General features: G+C 41.8%; 1 protein-coding gene and 1 non-coding gene across 2 annotated transcripts; both read right to left on the reverse strand.

Moving 5' to 3' along the window:
• Positions 1-950: 950 nt before the first annotated feature.
• RPL37 (ribosomal protein L37) lies at positions 951-5369 on the reverse strand. The gene is made up of 4 exons (XM_032802644.2): positions 5285-5369; positions 4159-4294; positions 3399-3483; positions 951-1064 (listed from the first exon to the last, which is right to left on the reverse strand). The coding sequence occupies exons 1-4, from the start codon at positions 5285-5287 to the stop codon at positions 995-997; spliced, it is 294 nt and encodes a 97-aa protein (XP_032658535.1). The 5' UTR covers positions 5288-5369; the 3' UTR covers positions 951-994.
• Positions 1173-1253, reverse strand: LOC116837856 (small nucleolar RNA SNORD72). The gene has a single exon (XR_004376802.1). It is a non-coding gene; the product is annotated as a small nucleolar RNA SNORD72 (small nucleolar RNA).
• Positions 5370-21179: the final 15810 nt, after the last annotated feature.

Genomic DNA, 21179 nt, shown 5'->3' on the forward strand with positions numbered 1-21179 from the left:
GTGGAACCCCTCACACATGGTACCTTGATCCTAGCAACAGAATGTTACTACTGTCCTGATTTTTTTGTTTTCTTTTTGGAGGAGCAGGGGAGGTGTCTATCCAGATGCCCGACCCTCAATTGCAGATTAGGTCTTGTTAGTAATAAGGACTAGGCTAAAACCACTTGTTCATTAGGGACTTAAACACTATTTTTTCCATAGTTGTAAACTTCACTCATCCCAAATGATGACCCCCTGAACAAATGGGGTAGACACTTTTTGCAGACCTGTCTTTTTAAAATTGTGAAAAATAACAGTGAACAGAACATTAGTACACTAAAATACAAGATAAATAAGACCAGACAACCCCTTTTTAAAAGTTTTCCCTTATATTCTGAAAGTAGGCAGTTCTAAGTCAATAAAACCTTTACAGACTGACACTAAGAATAACATATGGCTTTATTTAGCTGATGGCTGTCATTTAAAGTACACTCCAGTGCATACAGCGACTATTAGGGTGAGAATATTTATAGTGCCTTGGTAAGTGAATTGCTTTCTTTTAGACAGAATAAGGAAAAAACGTGCATCTTATTTACAGTCATATCTAGAACTGTGCACATTTGTGTACAAATTAGTAATATCAACCATAAGCTACTAAGTGATGAACATCTCCTACGGCTGTATACGTAGAAGAGTTGTTATGCAAAAGGGAGTTTTGAAATTATTCAGAGTAAAAGTTGTGTTGGTATAAAGAATTATTATATTCTTTGCCTATAAAAAACTTCAGCAATTACAGTATTTAGATGAACACTCTTAAAGATATAAATCTGATCAAATGAGAAATCACTTCAAGGAATGTGTTTAATGAACTTCAACACAAGACTCTGTCTGAATCTATTACACACACACATGCATATACAGATACTCTTACTATTTCCCCAAATTAAAATGTGTAAAAAAAACTTGACAAATTTTTTCTGGGTTAGACCATTTATTTTAACAAACAGATGAGTCCTTAAGATGAGCTGGATGCTGCAACAGCAGCTCTCTTGGGCTTAGGTGTTGTTCCTTCACGGAATCCATTCCTATATATACAAAAACAATAACAGGGTTACTGTCTTTTTAAAGTATTTTATATTCCAGGCTCCATAAAGTGGTATTTATTAGAAAGTTTCAGACAATGTATTTGGTTCAGCTTATCTCAGTTCCAAGTCAAAATCACTATGGAACTCATATGTTCAGACATTTTTAAAGAGAAACATCATTGACAAGCTGCTCATGAACATTTCAGTGTGTCTATTTAAAATTTCACTCCTAGTAAAAGAGTTATTAGCAGAAGTTCATGTCCCAACATAATGGACGCAATTCTGCAGTGCTTACTCAGGTAAAACTCCAGTTGAAATCATTCTATTTTTCTTTTCCCAGCAAGTGATTATTTGAAGCCAAGGAGAGTTTCACTTTAGTTAAGTACTGTATGATTAGATGTAAGGCTACTCCGAACACAAATCTCTCAGCCTCCAATTACTAATGAAGTAAACTAAGAAAAGGTGAGAGCAGCTAAGAAAACAAACAAACAAGGGAACAGTCACTGCAAAGTTCACCAAGATAAGGCAATTAAATGCAGCTAACCAATGCCTTGGGGCCACGTCTACACTAGTGATCTTACAGCTGCATGGCCATAATCTATGCCATAAAACCACCTCCATGAGCAGTGTTAGCTATGTGGTCAGGAGAAGGCACAGACAGCGTTCTGTGAGTGTAACTTATGTCTCTCGGGTGTTTTTTCACACCCTGAGCAACTTAAGTGGTATCATAGACATGGCCTTAGATGTATCAAGTAGCAGGTTGCAGGAAACGGGACATTATGTGATTTATTACAACTTTTTTCTGACAGCCGCTGTTGGGAAAGGACTACACAGAACAAATGAATACGAGCTAACACTGACCCTAGCTATAAGTCTTTTTTGGACTTTCAAGAGCAACACTACAGACATCACTATTAAAATCAATGTTCACTTTAAAGGAAGCTTCAGTTTTATTTTATACCTTCATGGAGCAGTGATGCTTTAAACAACATAAGAATTCCATGTTGAAACGTGAAAAGCACACCTTTAAGTGATTAATTCTCACTCTGAATGCAATTTCAACTTATCAAACGTAACTATCTCAGTGCTAACAAGGTATATGTTCCTGTATTAGTACTGTACTGTCTACACCAAATTGCTAACTCATCAACACTGGCAATCGTGGCATTTCTTACAAAAGGAACAGGCTAACAAAAATATGTTAACTCTTATTCATGGGCTACTGTTATTGAAATCAAAATTAGTTAAACATTCTGTTTCTCTTTTATATGATGTGGTTTCCTCCACAATTTAAAACAAAATACTATGATCACACTCATATCCTGGGATTCTGCTGGTAATGCCACATGTGGGCAAAAACCTCTGAAAACTTTCAAGGATCCGTTACAAGAAGTTCTGCTTCAGGAATTTGCAGGTAGTTACTATGCAACTACGACCACCCAGAAGATAAAGAAAATTAAGTACTCTTTCAAGTGGACAATGAGCCCAATCCTGCAAGATGCAGAATGCCTTCAACTCACTTTACCAGTGCCTGGCAGCATCAGCAGATCTAATAATGTTATGAAGTAATCGCCTCAACAGAAACAACTGCTAGACAAGACATACCTTCTAAAAAAAAGGTAATTTTAGTAATGGAAGTGAAAGTCTGAAAGTCCTTTAAAGTCTGCTAGAGCACATCTAGTCCAAACATGCAGTAGTGCAAAAAGTGCAAATAAAAGTGCAAAAAAGAAAGCCAGTCATCACAAAGAGAATGTATTATCATTGCATAAAACCCCTCTAGCTACTTTTCCTCTTGTGTTCTTCACTCCACAACAATGGAAAACACTGGTATAACTATTTTAATTAAAATACCAATAAGTTACCACAAGTGCAGATCACGGCTTCACACTTAGAAATAACATTGCTTCCATTTCTGATTCATATTCATGTAATCCAAACTGGATTACAATCAAAACTAACAATATTATGCCCTATGTAACTCCATTAACTGAGCTTTCCAAAGCGTTTATAAACATTCATTAAACCTTTCCTGACTTAGGCAAGTTCACTTGGCATGTTAGTTGCAGTTCTTACATTAGAACTCAGAACTTCCCGTCTAAACAAACGGAGAAGGCTACCAAGGAATGTTGGGTCAAATATATGAATCAAATACCTTTTACATCACAAGATGTTTACAATAAACTGAAAAATTTAAGACTACATACGTACTGCATAAATTACAAAGAAAATGGCAATAAGTGTTCATTTAGATAATGGGTTTTTGAAAGGTATTTGAATTCTGTGTAAGATCTCATGTTACAGTGTAACTTGCATGCTTGAAATTCAGTGCTGTACCTGAATCGACGGTAGACATTTTTCAGGTGCCTCATACGACCAGTACCAGTGGTGTTGCGTCTCTTAGCCTTGGCACTCCAGTTATCTAGAATGCAATTTAGAGATTTATTTTGTTTCACCTACACAATTCAAGTGTATAAAATGAGATAGGCAAATACCATCCCTGTTTTAAAGTGGGAACGAAGCAGAGCAAGAGTAATACCACTAAAATACTTTAAATATGTGTACATTGAACAATAGTTGTTTCTACATGACACATTGTATATATGTATAAATTTGATTTGGAGACGTATAGCTATATGCAGAACAACTTGGTGCTCATTTTCTCATAAGTAGTTTCTGTATGGGTACGTCTACACTACTCGCTGGATCAGTGGGTAGTGGTTTATCTATCGGGGATCAACTTATCGCTTCTAGTACAGACGCCAGTCTCATAGCTGAAGTTGTGTATCCTAGGTCAATCCTCTCCTCCCCACCCCCCAGTGTAGACCAGGCCTACGTAAATAAAGAAAACAGAAGGTAGTGAACAAAAAGCTCCTTGAAAACTCTAAAGTGCATTGCAAAATACCAAAGAATTCCTTATACAAACTCTATTTTTTCTATTAAATCACAAAAAACCCCACTGTTTTGGTTGTGTTTATTTAGACAGACCCATCACTTTCACAAGTGACTATCCTAGTACTGTATAAACAGTTTCTTCATGAAAAACTAATTCAAAGAACAAGTTTACACAAATAATTTTTGAAGGTTCCATGCTTACACTTTCTCTTGCGCTTAGCAGGGTACCCACATTTCCCACAGGTGGACTTCTGGAGATGGTATGCCTTGGATCCGCAGCGCCGGCACAAAGTGTGGGTCTTATTGCGGCGCTTACCGAATGACGATGTTCCCTTCGTCTGAAATACAATTCAGGAATTTGCATGTCAGAAAGCTGTATTAAATAAAAATACAATTTTGGCTAGCGCTTAACCACGTACCTCAAAACAAAGTAAAGTCTTCTGAAACTCTTCACACTCAGACATTTTAATGAAATAACCAAAAGTACACACAAATGCAGAAGTGGAAATACATCTAACATACACATCTCAGTTTTATGTACCACATCTCACTTTCTTAAACAAGAATTACATTCCTGTATATCCCACCTTTATGACAGAAAAATGAGATAGCACAACGACTTAGAAGTGTTTACAGATTCCTAATTCTGTTCTCTCTCAACCCCTCAAGTGATCTCTCCTTGCGAGTAAACTGGAGGAATAGCATCACTTCATCAACACGGCAGGCTCGTTTTGCACAAGCCAATGATAATTTTTTATATTTTTCCATCAAAAAGACAACTGGGCAGGATTGTTTTGACAAGTCACAGACCTAGGCAGTCCCCCTTCACCTCATGTCCTGCACGGTTTGCTTGGCTCCTCTTATTAAAGAGCTACCACAACCCCCTCTGACACCGCTGAGCCCCAACGCGCAGGAGGCTTTTACCCGATCTTTACAGGGCAGGGCAGGTTGGTGGTTCACCCTTCTATACCGAGCTCTGTGAAGGCCGCTTCGCCAGCACGAGGCCTCGCTCCGCGCAAAGCCCCGCGGTTTGGGGTCAGCAAGGGAAGATGCTCGCGGAGGGGACCCCGGAGGCGGGAGACCCTGCGCCCCCAACTCTCTCAGTGGGAGCGTGTCCAGCTCCTTCAGCCCCCGAGCGCGGCAAGAGGGAGCAGTGACCGGGCCCGCCGTGGTCTCACAGCAGAGGCGAGGCGGCCTGGAGCCCCGGCCCGCAGCTCCATCGTGACGTACGGAGTGGCCGGGCCCCGGGCAGCCTCTCCGCACCACGCAAGCCCCCGAATCCCGCTGGATGGCAGCGGATTTCCCCCAGCCCCGCTCCCGGCACTCACCATCTTCCTCCGGCCGCTAGCACCAAAGAGACCAGGGCCCGCCCAGCGCTTCCGCTATATCCCGCGCGCCACTTCCGGGTGCTGCGGAGAAACCGTTCCGCCAGGCCCTGGGAGACATGGCGGGGGAGCCTGGGCACGAGGGCCGGGTGGCAGAGCGGAGGAGCTTGAAGAGAGGGGGACGGGAGCCGGGGTGACACGGGGGAGCCTGGGCCCCGGAGGGAGGGGACGGGAGCCGGGGTGACACGGGGGAGCCTGGGCCCCGGAGGGACGGGGACGGGAGCCGGGGTGACACGGGGGAGCCGGGCCCCGGAGGGACGGGGACGGGAGCCGGGGTGACACGGGGGAGCCGGGCCCCGAGGGGAGTGGGAACGAGGAGCCGAGGTGACACGGGGGAGCCGGGCCTCCGGAGGGAGCCGGGGTGACACGGGGGAGCCTGGGCCCCGGAGGGAGGGGACGGGAGCCGGGGTGACACGCGGGAGCCTGGGTCTGAGGGCAGAGTGGGACGGGAGACGGGGTGAGTGGGAACACAAATGGGGTAACTTGGACCCGAGGGGAGATGGGACGGGACACGAAGGTGAGTTGGGACACAGTTGAGGTGACATGACGGGGCGACGTGAGGGGAGGGAGGCGGGCCGGGTGACACGGCAAGGAGCACCTGGGGGAAGATAGAGGGGGTGACACGAGGGGAGCCAGGGCCTGGAGGGGACGGGAGACGGGGTGACATGGAGGAGCCGGCCCGAGGGAGGGGAGATGGAGTGACACGGAGGAGACGGGTTCACTGTGGGGGAGCCTGGGCCGGGAGGGAGCGGGACGGGAGACGTGGTGACACGGGGGAACCAGGGCCGGAGGGTAGGGCAGGAGATGGAGTGACACGGGGAGCCAGGCCCAGAGGGAGGGGGGATACGAGACAGGGAATAGAACCCGGATGGGGTGGCAATGGTGGGGGGAGACTGGGCCGAATGGAGGGGGCCAGGAGTCGGGATGACAAGTTGGGAGCCCAGGCCTGGGGTGGGGGGCAATGGATGGGATGTAGGGTGAGGGAGCCAGGCCCGAGGGAAAGAGATGAGGTGACAGGGTGGGGGACCCTGGACGCCAGAGGGGAGACAGGCAGTGAAGGGGAGAGAGAGTCATGTGCACGCGACGGAGGGAGGGAGACTGAATGTGAAGGCTGCGTTTGGGTCAGGGAGGCGGGTTCTTGCCAGCCTCCAGTGTTCCTGAAGCCCCAGGATTACACATTATTCCCCAGATGCTGCTGTGAACACTAGGGGGAACCCTGGGGAATTCTCAAGTGATTTATGGATTGGCTTGAACGCTTTGCTTGCCTAGGGAGAATCTGCTGCACCCACAGGTCCTTGTTTTCCACTGGGGCTTTCCCAGTAGCTGGGGCCTATAAGCCGCTATGTCAGGGGTAGGCACCTGGTGCGCATGGTGCCGAAGGCGGCACTTGAGCTGATTTTCAGTGGCACTCACGCTGCCTGAGTACTGGGCAGCGGTCCGGGGGCTCTGCATTTAATTTAATTTTAAATGAAGCTTCTTAAACATTTTAAAACCTATTTACTTTACATACAACAATAGTTTAGTTATATATTATAGACTTATAGAAAGAGACCTTCTAAAAAATGTTAAAATGTATTACTGGCATGCAAACCCTTAAATTAGAGTGAATAAATGAAGACTCAGCACACCACTTCTGAAGGGTTTCTGACCACTGTGCTATGTTGTGATGAACTCCCAGAATAGATCCAACCAGAATTGGCAAGTTTAGCACAGGGGGACCTGCCTGGTCTGGGATGATGAGAGGAGAGAGGGCAGACATGGTGACACAGAACAATACGCAGTGTCACCAATCCAGAATGCTCAAAAAATCATCAGGTTATTTTTTAAGTAATCTGCCATTTATAGACAGATTCAGATGTCACTACTTTGCAAACCTTGTAAGCACCACTTACCTGTCTTCTATGACCTATACCATGCTCAACTCTGATCTACAAAGCTTCCTAAAATTGCTGAATATCAGAATACGTGATAATGTATTCACCTCGATTTAGTACTGATGCACAACAGGGCCACCTCTCATTCTCTTTCAGGAGTAATGCAATGTGCTACAGACTGAAAATATGGGACAATGGCTGCTTATAGCTGATAAAGAAAAGTCCCCCAACTCCATAGAACAGTTTTACTTTTTCCTTCTAGTACATAAATGTGTAAGTCCAAGTCCATTTTAACAAAGTTAATTATTATATGCAGTGTTATTCATAAGTATAATTTCTTCCACACTCATTTTAATCCGTGGAACAAGTCAGGGATGTCCCTACCCTCATTTCCATTTGTGAGTGCTGTTATAGCAGCTGTAAACCACCAGCCTCCTGAACACTTCCTTGAAGTACAGAAGTGGGAGGTTTTGGATGGACATCAATGGGATGTATTGTATTAATTTAGATGGACTGTGTGACTCAAAGGTGATGATTTGACCTTGAAACTGTCCAACATTACAGTTTTAAACAAGATTGGGGATTTCATATACAGAGATCTCAGCCTGCTTAATATTATGGCTAACACATAATTAAAAATCCTTTTAACCATGTATTAAAAATACAGAAAAGAAGAAAAAACAATTAAAGCATTTGAAATGTAAAGAATTAAGTATGGCTTTTATTTTAACATTTTTTCCCTTTAGCCTTAAGAGAATCTTTAAAGGCAGGGTGGGGGGGAATGTTATTTGAGAGTCTCTTAGATGGTAATTGTCTATTTGGGGAAAAGAGAAGTTAGGTGAGATGGGCTGGAACTGTTGTTGATAAAGTGATCCCATTTCCTAGAGGACAAAACAACCATAAATACACAATAAAAGGGGAAAGAAAGGGACAGCAAAGATAGAAAAAATGCCTCTGGTGTTGAGTCGTACTTGCAGTCTCGCTGCTGGAAAAATACAGGCACAGCACATGGTCATATAAGCCACTTATGGTATCTACTGTGCAGTTAGACACCTGGAGCTGGCTCATGCCAACTGACTTGGGCTCATGGCTAAGGGGATGTTTAATTGTGTGTAGACGCTGGTCTGCAGCCTGAGCTTGGGACCCTACCACCTGAGCCTGAACATCTACACTGAAATTAAACATAGCGGAAACCCGAATCAGCAAGGTTTTTAATTGCAGTAGTGTAGATGTACCCTCTGAGACCTGGTAAACTTGTACACTACCAGCATCAGGCTGTTTAGGGCAGTGCTTTTGCTGCCTTTTTCTGATCACAAGCTTACAGCAGTGTTGTAAAATATTCAGTGTTGACCAGCTAGGCTGGACTTTTATTAGGCAAAAGGAGAGGGATAGGAAAGAGAAGAAATAAGGTAGTGAAGGAAAAGGATGGGTGGGGGGAGGGAAAGAGAGAGAAAGAGGCTCACATCCAGGTAGTGTTTTGGATTTAGCCAGTGCAAATGGAGATGAAGTCATGTGGTTTTCTCTCTGTGGCCTGTTGACAGTCCAGGGATCCAGGAGACCATGGGAAATCCAAACAACTGAGCATGAATATATGTTACAGCATACAAACTGGGTCTGGGCGATCCTCCTGATATAAACCTTGCTATGTATCTTTTAACTAATGTCCCTTCCCTGTTTTCTATTTTGATATCAGGAGCTTGGGAGATGCTGCAGTGGTAGTGGACAGACTGGCATGGCAACAGCCACTAAAGTAAGCACATCGGAATGTGTGCCATGTTCATGTTGTTTAAAAAATATTTGAGTCCCCTGTAGAACCAAAAAAGCCCAGTTTGCTTACATGCTGAAAAATGTTAATAAAGGTGTATTTTTCCATATCTCTTTGAGCCTTTAATTATGCTATGGGACGTTGGGATATTGGAGGTGGGGAATGGGTAAATCTTAAGATTGACCAAGTACCATCTCAGCTGTTCTCAGCCCTGCATGCAGACAGCGAGTGAGAGTTTTGACAAGCAGCTCAGTGTTCAGAGTTGTCACAGCAGCATGGGAAGGAGCCTTGTAGGAGTGCCCAGGGACTCAATAAGTAATGATACCATTGCAGCTACAGCACAGCACTTCCAGTCCACACTAGCACTATATTGGTGCTAGCAAAACTAGTGCACTGTTGCAAGAAATTTTGTGGTGAGGATATGAAGGACCTGATTTTCCATTGTCTTTCACTCTGTGTAGTCATTTATACCTGGGCACAGTGAGTTACAAAGTAGATGTAAAATACTTTGCACAGGAAAAGATGGTTACACAGGGAAAGATTCAGGCCTGACATATCCTACAAGCGTAGCAGGTGATTGTACTACTAAGTTTCTTTACAAGGCCAAGGAAGCCAAAAGCCTATGTTTCCAAATTGAGATGTCTCAAGTCATGAGTGCTTGCCGCTCCCATTGAAGTTTGAACATTGTGACATAGGTGGCTGCTTGCAATCGCACAAGAAGTCTGTGGGAGAGCTGGGAATAGAACCCAAGGCAAATTTTTCAACAGTGTTTACTAATTTTGGGTGCCAACTTGATTTTCAGAGCTGTGGGCATCTGCCTCTCTGAAGTCATTGGGAGATGTGGGTGCACGTCACCTCTGAAAATCTGTTCCAAAATGTATCAAGATGGCACTCAAATGATGAGGCACCTAAGATTAGTGGACACACTACTGAAAAATTTGATCCCATATATCTGCTCTCCTTTAAGCACAAGACAGTCTATTATTTCTAGAAAGAATGTAGAGCACAGCAACATTGATTGCCACTAGAGGACACTGTAATTTAGCTGATTCCTTCCTATCATCCAATTTACTAAGAAACTCTTCGATGACTCTCTATTAAATGACTGTGAATTGTGTCATTTGATTGAAATTCATATTACAAAGTTATAGTTGTGCTTAATTCTTAAATTTCTATTACTGTAATAAAACAAAGATGGTACATATGTGAGAAGCTGGGGCATCTCATTCAGAAATCAGTGAATGTATTAAAAGCTTCTATTTGATTAAAATATTTAAAAAAGAAAATTGGTAGAAGAAAAAATATTTAGTTTAAGAAGTTGCTAGGTAAAATGCATAATAAACCACCAAAAAAAGCTTGCAACAAAACTGACTATTGTAACCATTTCTACCTCCAGCACTCCTGCCCCTTACTGGGAGAGACCCTCTGGATGTTCTATTCTTTTCTATATGTAACAAAAGATACCCATAATCCCCTCATTCCCAAACATTAAAATCTTCCTCTTCCACAAAAACGGCACAAAAAATTAACTCACATATAATGAAACCAAATCAGTACCACAATTTAGTGAAAATAAGGTTTCTTAGATCTCATTTTTAATGCAGGGGTTCTTTAGAGGCTTTTATAGTGTGGATGACATCTGAGTAGAGAGAATGTCTCATGGAGACCTCTCCTTCCATTCATGATTGCTTGGACTCCACTTCACCTCCCATTCTTGTTAGAACTATAGCGATTGCTCACATGAATAAATAATATGAGAGTAGTTATTATAGTTTTAGCTTCTTTTAATGCATCCTAGCAGCTGGAAATGAGGAAGGTCATGACCCATAACCAGCTAGTTCTCTTCAAACCACACGCAAAAACTATGTGGACCACCAGTGGTCCATATATCACAGTTAAGAACCTCTGTTCAATGTCCCCAGTCACAAATAAACATGCCTGCAACAAAACTACTACTCAACTATTAAACTACATTTCTCAAAACAGTATAGGTGTGGTCTCATGGTTTGCATCATATTCCAGGGATAAAACACTCCATTTTCTACATATTGGAACAAAGTAGAAAGAAGACACCTAGGAACATCACAGTGTTCCATTTTTCATTGGCCCATGTCTTTGCATTAAAAAAAAAATTAACCTGCAACAAATAAAGTACTTTTCAACAATCAATAAATAATTAATCACTTCTTTCTGGCCTCATCTTCACTGCAATAGTTAGCTTGTGTTAGGCCATTTCTACACTAGTGAGCTTACAGCTGTACCAATGCAGCTGCACCGCTGTAAGATCACTCATGTAGCCACTCTATACTGATGGGAGAGACTCTCCCATTGACATAATAAAATCACCTCAATGAGAGGCAGTTTTTTCACATCCCTGAGCGACATGAGTTTTGCTGACATAAGTGGTAGTATAGACACAGCTTCAGTGAGTACGCTCAAATTACTACACTCATGCTAACCTAGCTCAAGTTAGGGCAGGTCTACACTAAAAAGTTAGGTTGACCCAGCTATGTTGCTCAGGGGTGTGAAAAATCCACACCCCTAAGCAACAGTGAAGCCAACCTAACCCCTGGTGCAGAAGACAGAAAAATTATTTCATTGACCTAACTGCCACCATTTCAGGAAGTGGATTAACTATGCAGATGGGAGAACTCCTTCCATAGCCCTAGCAAGAGTCTACTTTGTAGATACAGCCATAGGGTATGTCTACAGTGGAAACTTCAAAGCGCTGCCTCGGGAATGCTCTTGCGGCAGTGCTTTGAAGTGCGAGTGTGGTCGTATGTGAACGCTGTGGGAGAGCTCTCCCAGCGCTCCTGGTAATCCACCTCCACGAGGGGATTAGCTCCAAGCACTGGGAGCATGGCGCTCAAAGTCTATACTAGCACTTTAAAGAGCTTGGACTTTCTGCGTTCAGGGGGGTGATTTTTCACCCCCCTGAGCCAGCAAGTTAGAGCACTATAAAAGACTAGACAAGCCCTTAGAGCAACCACACTTCAGAACAACACTGGAGTTATACATAGTGATTTGAATAGCAGCAGAGTGCAATTAGATTAGCAGAGTGATTGAATTAGCTGCTAATGAGTTATTGCATCCCCACAGAGGATCAACATGATTTGAGAGATTTTTGTGTGTTATAACTTAACCTAACTGGGCTGTGAAGACACACCCGCTTGGATTATAATTTAATGTGTAATTGATTTTATATAAATATTTACTTTGTCCCAGTAATAAGCTCTCCTTTAAAGAACATGCCTTGTAAATGTTCCTTTTTCCACAATGTACTTTCTGTCTCAGATTTGCATAGGTCAGGATTACCCCAGGAAACACCAAACTGAAAAGATTTGCCATTCTGCAAAAGAAAAAAGAAACAACATAATAAACACCAGTTCATACAGATACACCCCATCCCACCAAACATACTGGCCATGGCCGGTTTTTTTTTTTGTTTTTTTTTTTTAAATTCTATCATCGATCCTACACAGACAGTCTTTGGACACTATGACCAAAGTTAGGCTCCTAAATCCATATTTAGATATCTAAATGTAAGAGACCTGATTTTCACAGCTTTTGAGCACCCACAACTCCATTCCCCTGGATTCCTTGCCCAGCCAGGCCCAGTTCCCACCTTGCCTCCCTGTCCATTCTGTCTTCCCCCTCTTACTGGCTTCCATTCGCTCTCCCACTCAGCCCTCTCCTTCACAGGCTTCCGGTCTCCTTGCCTAGCCAGTCTCAGTCTCTGGCCCAGCTCCTCATCTGATCTCAGTCTTCCCCCCACCTCACTGGCTCCCAGTCACAGAATCATAGAACCATTGTGTTAGAAGGGACTGCCAAGGTCATGTAGTCTAATCACGGCCAAGATGCAGAATTTGTTGTGTCTAAACTATCCAACCTCCTTTTGAAAAATTCCAGTGAAGGAGCTTCCATGACCTCCCTCTGCAGTCTGTTCCCTTGTCCTACTGTTCTTACAGTTGGGAAGTTTCACACCCTGTGCGATTTAATTAAGCAAACCCAAGCCCCAGTGTAGATATTGACAGGTCAACAGAATTCTTCTGTTCACCTAGCTACTGGTTCTTGGAGAGATGGATTTACTGCAGTGGTGGAAGAACCCCTTCTGTCTCTGGCATAGCTATGCCACTGGAGCATTTCTAGTGCAGACATACCCTCAGTCTCTCCCTCTGCCCCCTCCTTGTCCTAATTTACTCCCTCTGTCACCTCCCTCCACCCCAGATCTGGTTCTTGTGCTCTCTGCATTGAAGTGGTATTTTTTCACAGGAACAGCAAAAGGCATATCTTTGAGACAGAGGCCACCTCTCTGCCAAATGTCAAGTTCCTGCTCCACAGCATGGAGATGCTAGGGCTTCTCAATGAAATGACTAAGAATTTTTTTAACATGGGTAAAGCAATGTATTTTTTTCTAATCACATTCTCAGAAATGACTGAACCATTTTTACCAAACTTTTCAAAAATATTCAGCCTGAAGCAGATACCTGGCATGAAAAAATTCAGCCTGAATGGTTAAAGTTTGGCAAAATTATGATCATCTGAAAACAGGGTCTTATAATGGGAACTGTCAGGCAGCCCTAAGTACAGAGATGTCCAGATTGTGTCCGTGGACATTTTGTCATAACATTTCTTCTTTTATTTAATCATATTTCTTTAAGAACTGTCAATCCAAATCTCTAGGTGCTTGCACAGATATTTAAATTTACAAAATTAAGGATAATTACAGCCCGCCCATTCAAAACAACCCCATGTCACAAAATATACTTTAATAGTAATCCCCCACATCTGACTATCCAGTGTCATTCAATCTGCTCCTTAGCAAAAGCTGGGGGAGATAGATGAGTCTTGCAGCAACCAGTTCAGGTGCTGTTGAACTAACAAGACTCTGTCCTTTGACTGTACTGTGAGTTGGATCAGGCCCTAACCTTGACGTTCACATTGAACAGGAAGAGTGACAGACAAAAACCTGGGGTACCCCATGAGAGAGCCTTTAGAGCAGATGAGCAGTCACCCAGGAGCTCTCTCAGACCTCTCAGAAAGAAAGGGATGAAGCAACCCAGGAGAGACTCCATCTACCCCATTAGAAACCACACACTTGTCACTAAAACATCATGCTCCATAACTGTCTGCCACACTGAACAGTTCCACATTTCTGGATGTTGAGGATGTTATAGTGGAGACAATGAAATGCTTCCTTACTTCCTGCGAAGCCACAGCATATGATTTCAAAAAGTCTTTAAGGGACCAAATAGTCAGACTCAGTGTATGATTTCTGCTAGCTGCTCTCCCTTACACTACAGCTGTCTTATCACCTGGACACCAGAGTGACCTTTGGAGGTGGAGTCAGGGCATTCAAGGCCACTATACTGATAGACAAGGACAAAAGATCATTATAAAGTCCTACCAAGTCATCAATAGAATAGAACAGTCAGCAGAACAGTATTTTCACTTAGAACTCTCTAGAAGTGCCTTGGCTCCATTTATCTCATAGGACAAGCAACTGAAATAACCATCTCCCTGACAGGAAAGACATGTTTCTTCCGTAAAGCTAAGGAGAGTCCACAAGAAGGGTGTAACCTTAAGTTCATCCCAATCTAAACCCAAGCTGCATTGAATTGATCCAGAAACCACTATCACCCTTTGGTTGACATTCTAGCCACAAAATCAGAGCTATACCAGAAGACTTGCCATCTTCAAAAACAATCAGCTTTAGCGACTCCCGTACAACTGCAGAGAAGAACTTGATTAGCTCAAAAGGGACTCTATGGCATAGCAGGACAATTGTAATAACCTAAACTTGGGCCCATCTTAACCCCATTCCCAGGACACTCATTTATATGCAGTTTGGAAAGGGAGATCTAAATTTAAGGCCAGATTTAAACAAGATGATTACATCACCCTCTTAATTCTTTCTTGCTTCATGCAGAATTGCATATCCTGCCAGATGCGACTATGCCAACACAACACCTTCATTATGTCATCCAACCAGTTACACATTTATTGTCAAGTGTCTCACCTTTATTTAAATTATAGATGCTGATAAGTTTACTAGACACCAACCTTCCCTTAAACAGTCTGACGTAAGAGCATGACATCTTGTTCCCCTTTTCCCAGGAAGCTGCTATACATCTTATGCAATGGGCATGAATGCTTGACAGCAGCAACCATGCCCAAAGGTAAGAGGGTAATTCAGTTTCCATGACCCAGTCATTCTTTGGCCTCTTTGCTGGGGTTGCTAACATTGGTCCAAGTTAGTGCCAAATATGGTGGTTAAGGACCATATTTTCAAAACTCTGCACCAAAGAATATGAGCCAAAGTTAATTGTATAAAACATACATGAGCTAAGTGTTGGGAATCTGTTTTGAGTTCACAAATGCATGTTTGCCACACACAAATCCTCAAGGCCCACTTCCTCACACATATTCCAAGGAGTAATTTAGGTCCTGAGTTTTGAAAAATATGACACATGCTTACAACATTGTGCAAAAGCGAAGAAAAAAATGTTTGTCATAGTGAATATTATTAATTAGAAAGCATCAGAGGGGTAGCTGTGTTAGTCTGGATCTGTAAAAGCGGCAAAGAGTGGAATTTCCACTACATGCATCCGACAAAGTGGGTATTCACCCACGAAAACTCATGCTCTAGTACATTTGTTAGTCTATAAGGTGCCACAGAGCTCTTTGCTATTAATTAGAAAGTCAAGGAAGATGAAATACAGCAAACTGTATCATGTAGGCTTGATCTGGAAAATAATAAAAATAATTTATGTTTACTTCCATGTACTTATAACAATTTACCTTTCATCCCAAAGCACTTTACAAACATTGAGCTTGATGTGCAACCGATCCAAATGATCTTTTTTTTTTTTTTTTTATAGCTCATCATGTCATTGTAGCTTGTCTGGAAAGAGTAAAGTTGTTTTAGAAAGTTGCTGCCCTACTTTAAATATAACAAGGACTCCTTGTGGCACCTTAGAGATTAACAAATGTATTTGAGCATAAGCTTTCGTGGGCTTATGCCCAAATAAATTTGTTAGTCTCTAAGGTGTCACAAGGACTCCTCGTTGTTTTTGATGATACAGACTAACACGGCTACCACTTTAAATATGTTAACTCATTTTAAAGTAAGAAAAACTTCCATTTGCACAAAGTCTTCTGCTTATTGTTACAGAATTGTTTGGCTTTCTTTTGTGTATTTATTTGAATGCTCTGATATAATGCACAAATTATCAAAAAATCTGTTGAGACAAAAGTGAAGTAGCTAATTGTTGATTCTGACTTTGTAGACAGTGGAAGCCAATTCCTCAGCTGGCGTAAATTGGCACATTCCATTGAAGTCAATAAGGTTACAGCAATTTACATCAGCTGAGGATCTGGGCCTAAATGTTTAAGGACCAATAAAGCAGATCTGTGCTCATCTATGATTACAAATCTTTTCCTCTGTTTGGGTCCAGGCAATTTTCCATTTACTGGAAACAAAGCATATATGTTGCATCTGAGAATTCCACTCCAACATAACATCTGCAGTGCCTGCAGTTTCTCATTTTCTTTCTCTTAATAAGAACTGTTAGGACTAGATTGTGCCCAGCCCTGCAAGCATTTGCAAAGGGAACACAGAAAGCACATGGAGCTTCCTGAACTATTCCATACCTGAAGAAGAGCCAAGGTGGACTATGTGCTTCACTGAGTGCAAGTCTAGTATGCATAGTGGTGCTAACCTCCAGAGTGGCTCTGGAGCTAGCTGGGCACAAAGTCTTGCATTTGCTGCACCCTCTTCAACGGTGGCACAGCAGCTGGACTCTTTGGAACTGTGGTATTGAACATGAATCCTACTTCCAATGAAGTCACTGGTGGACAGATTTTCAAAGCTATTTGGGCATGTAAAGATGCAGCTAAGCACCTAGTGGGATTTTCAAAAGCAGCTAGGCACCTAACTCCTATTTCGCTAGGCACCTGTCTACATCTTTAGGTGCCTTTGAAAATCTGGCCCTTGGAGTAACTTCAGCTCAGCTTCCCCCTGCTCTTGCACAGATGAGAGAGGAAGGTCTATAAGCCTATGTCTACTCTGAAATTTTTACTCATATATTAACATATTAACCAATTATTGCAAATTCTAGCCTAAACAGGGCACAAATGTTTGTCATTAGTTGTGGTTAACCCAAGTAGCAACAAAAGTGTGTGTCCTGGAACAAACTTTTTTCTGACAGTCTGCCCTGAGACAGGCACTTGGAGTTATGAGCCATTCCAGGCAGCATGACAGTGTCTACATTAGAATTTACAATGATGTTAACCTTTTAGGTATGGTTTAACACGCAAAGTGTTGGCATACACTAAGAGTGTCTGCTTGGGAGAGAGAAAAAATACTTTTTGGAAGGTTAGGCTCCACAATAAAAAGATCATAGGACTGAAACGAATCCTGAACAGGGGAATTTTCTACTCACTCTGTTAACTTATTTTACTAAGATATTATAAATACTAACCCTTGAGGAAAAAATATTGCTGACTGTCTTTTTTCTGCTGAGTCATTCCATCAGTTTACAGGAAGTTTTGTCATTGACTTCTACTGTTGCAGGGTAACAACCAGTATGGTCCAGTGCTTCTTGGCTTTCTTGCTGTAGTGATTATGCTAGTGCCAACTGTGCCTTAAAGGCACAATACAGTCCTTAGTAAATATGCTGAGGAGTATACCTGTCTCTTACTATGTGCCTGTACAGAGTCAGGCACAATGGGACTCCAGTCTTATTTGAGGCCTCTAGATTTATTATTACATTAGTGCCTAGATTTTAGCTTTCTTTTCTTGGAATTGTTGTGTATTTTCTTCTTTTGTTATCATCCAAAACTTCTCCAAGCCATTTGCTAGCTTGAAGTCTCAACAGAGCTGTACAATGAACATTTTTGTCAGCTATAAACTGCTCTGTAGGTATTCGCCTCAAATTAGAAACATCATCATTTGGCTTCCACTCAGGGGGTTCTCCCTCAGAATAAGCCTAGACTCGGAAAGGATTAAAAGATAATTTGGAATGAATGACACCTTTTGGGATGGGAGTCCTTTTAAAAGCCCTCATGTGATATGATCTCCATTCTTATATAGCTATGGCTCTAGAGCATAATTTGGAAAATGACAAAAGGTTAATCACTTTCAGTTTTATTTATAGACAGTTTCTAGTCAAGTTCATTGTCCGGTTCTGTACATTTTTAGCTGCATTGTTTGGGGTGTAAATACCGCATGAATGTTTATTATTTGCAGATAAAAAAGTACAAATAAATCATCATTAATACATGCATAAAAACAGAAATATTTGTATTATTTCATTATTTTAAAATATCATAGGAGCATAGTGGCCCAGAGTCTTTGCTACAGTACAGCTGCCTTGTGTTAAACTGCTGGTGCAAATGGGCTCTAAAGCCAGTGTAACCAGCAATAGGAAAATCAAACCAGTACTGGGTGTGGGGGGGAGAGGGGTGTCTTCCATTGGCATGGATCCAGCATAGCTATGGTGTGGCCATTGCCAAGAGGCAAGGCCAAGTTTTCTTTAAATCCAGCTGAACCCACCTGCCAAATTGGCCTTTTGAGGTTGTTGGTAGCTAGTTTAATGTAGCTCAGTCTTCAGGCTGCTCTACTTAATGTTGGGGGGTCTGGACCAATTTAGACCCAGCCCAAATCAGGGAGTGCAAAAGAGAGCTATATGTCAGCTTTGCATCCATTAAACACTACTACCCACACCCCCAAGTTGTATTGTGTTCTTCACCACAGCAAAGAATCTAGCTCACTGTCTTAAATTTTGCAAAAGCTTATTTTCACAAAACTTAAATTTTGGGTCCAGTTAGAGCTGATAACGTCTCTATGAGAAGAAAGCACATTATGAGAAGCATTGAAGCTGCAGACAGAATTAATTACAAACCTCTTGTACAACCTGACAAAATCTTGATGAATTTCAGATGGCCCCAGGAATGCCGTTGTACTTTGAAAAACATAACTGTGAAAGCCTCTGTTTATGTCAAGTTTTGTCTGTCAGCATTTTTTTCTAATTTCCTTCAAAATAAAGGACATTTTATTTTCTTTATTGAGAGGCATTTATTATATTTTTTCATTCCAAATTGTTTTGAAACTCCCTGAAGAAAAATTGAAAGATTTTGCCTATAACATTTTAAGCAAAGATTTTTTCATTCAAAATTTTTCACAGGAAGAGCTTTGTTTTCTGATCAATTAATAACAATATTTCCAATAATAATAATGCAGATATACCAAAAGAACAGGAAGTATCAAAGCCTCATAGTTGACTTTTAACTTGCTGTTCAAAGCCAGAGTAGACTGTGGATACTATATTGAAAATCACCTAAGTGACTTAGAAACCTAAGCCCCATAACAATATCAATGGCACCTTGGTTCCTAAATCACTTAGGCATGTTGAAAAACTTTACCTGCTTTGTCTTTACGGCTTGTGAGGGACAGATACCCCACCCCCAAAACAACTTAAACATTAATGCAGCCCATCTGTATGCTATGTGTGGTTTTGTGTCACTGAATCCATATAAAGCACAGAGGCAATGGCTCCTTCTCTGCCTACTCCTATTAGTCCCTTCTTTGCTAGCTTATTTGGGACCAATGGAGTTCTATTCCCTGCCACATAAAGTATATATGTCTTTCTCTACATACTGCCCTACTGTAGGCCATTTAAGTGCTTGTGCCAGCTACATGGCACTCCTTACACAGGACTAGGTGTGATGATTTAGCCCTAAATAACATAAAAAGCCTGCAGGCACATGCAGGCATATGGGGTGAAATTCTGTCCTGGGCACCGGACCAACACGAGGCTGCACCACTCAAGTCACACTTAATCCCTCAAAATTCAGTGTAGACATTGAATTATGGAAACAAGCCCTCGAGTTTAATCTAACATGAATTCATGCAAGCTAGGAAATTCTCTCAGCATTTCACTTTTGTTTGTTTTACCTAGATACTGCAGCACGCATTAGAGTATGTAAGAAAACATTCTGAAAGGTCCCTCGGGAGAAAATCATTTGAGTTATAGTTAGTACAACATTAATGTCATTTGACACATTTTATGGAGATGCATCCCAAGGCACTTTACATTAATCCCTGAAATGTAATAAATACCTTGAAAGCAAAGCAGATAATTGCAGTTAATGAGAAAAAGCCAGATGACATTAACACTCCCATACAAATCCAGAAACGCTCAGAGAGAGAGTGAGTGTCACAATTAAAAACCATAATGACAACGTGTTCCTTCTCCACCCAACTGTGATTTGCTCCTTGGCATCCGCAGAAATCACAGCGCATAGATTATACCTGGGAACATAACAGATAATGAACTCAGACAAAAGTGAAGATGCAAGGCCATTTAAAGCTTTGTAAACTATGGAGAAACCTACACATCAATCCTGTAAAAGTATCAAAAGCCTTTAGGGAAATATCACAGATGTAATTATATACTGGCTAACCTTTCATGCCATCTCCAGACTAGGCGGAATATCAGCAGTCCAGTGAATGAAGCATTATACTAACAATTCTTGTGGTGGAATTTTCATTTTGGACAAAACAATTTCTGCCTTATGGTTGGCCTTTTGCTTCTTTTTCCAGATAGTTTCACACAACACTACTTTAATAGAAAAGGGTGCAACATTGGGTGTTTTTCTTAATGTATAATAAAAATAATCAGCAATGAACCTTAGTTGCTGTAATGAAAAACTGTTGCAAAATACTTGCTAGAACAAAAACTAGTTTCACAGATTTTGTTTGGGAATACAATGGATAACGAACCTGGAAAAAATGAGTCAGGTAAAAATCAGCCATCTACGTCACATAACTTCCACTTCCCTTCAGCACGCAGATGAATTTCACTTCTTGTGAATAGTCTTATAAATTAAATACTATTTGGCCTGTGTAGGTGTTTGCAAAATAAGTCTCATTGACTTTACTGGGATCAAGGCCAAGCCCATCATTATTTTTTTCCAGCAGAAAGTAGCCTTAGGCCTAGTCTAAACTACACAGTTTTGTCAACAAAAGTCAGGTTTCGTCAACAAAACAATGGAGGCAACAATGCTCCCCCTCCCCAATTTAAACTCTCTTGCTACATAATAAACATAATAAAACACCTCAACGAGCAACTCAGAGCTTTTTGCAACAAACTTAGAGTGATGCAGTGTCAGTGTAGATACTGCGCTTGCTTATGTC

Source organism: Chelonoidis abingdonii, chromosome 6 (assembly GCF_003597395.2).
Source record: "Chelonoidis abingdonii isolate Lonesome George chromosome 6, CheloAbing_2.0, whole genome shotgun sequence".
In the NCBI taxonomy this organism is placed as follows: Eukaryota; Metazoa; Chordata; order Testudines; family Testudinidae; genus Chelonoidis; species Chelonoidis abingdonii.

Excerpts from the sequence above, each read along its gene's own strand:
- RPL37 (XM_032802644.2), bottom strand. Across the intron at positions 3,484-4,158 it reads TGCTAAGCGCAAGAGAAAGT|ATAACTGGAGTGCCAAGGCT; the intron begins GTAAGCATGGAA and ends ATTGCATTCTAG. Across the intron at positions 1,065-3,398 it reads AATGTCTACCGTCGATTCAG|GAATGGATTCCGTGAAGGAA; the intron begins GTACAGCACTGA and ends TTGTATATATAG.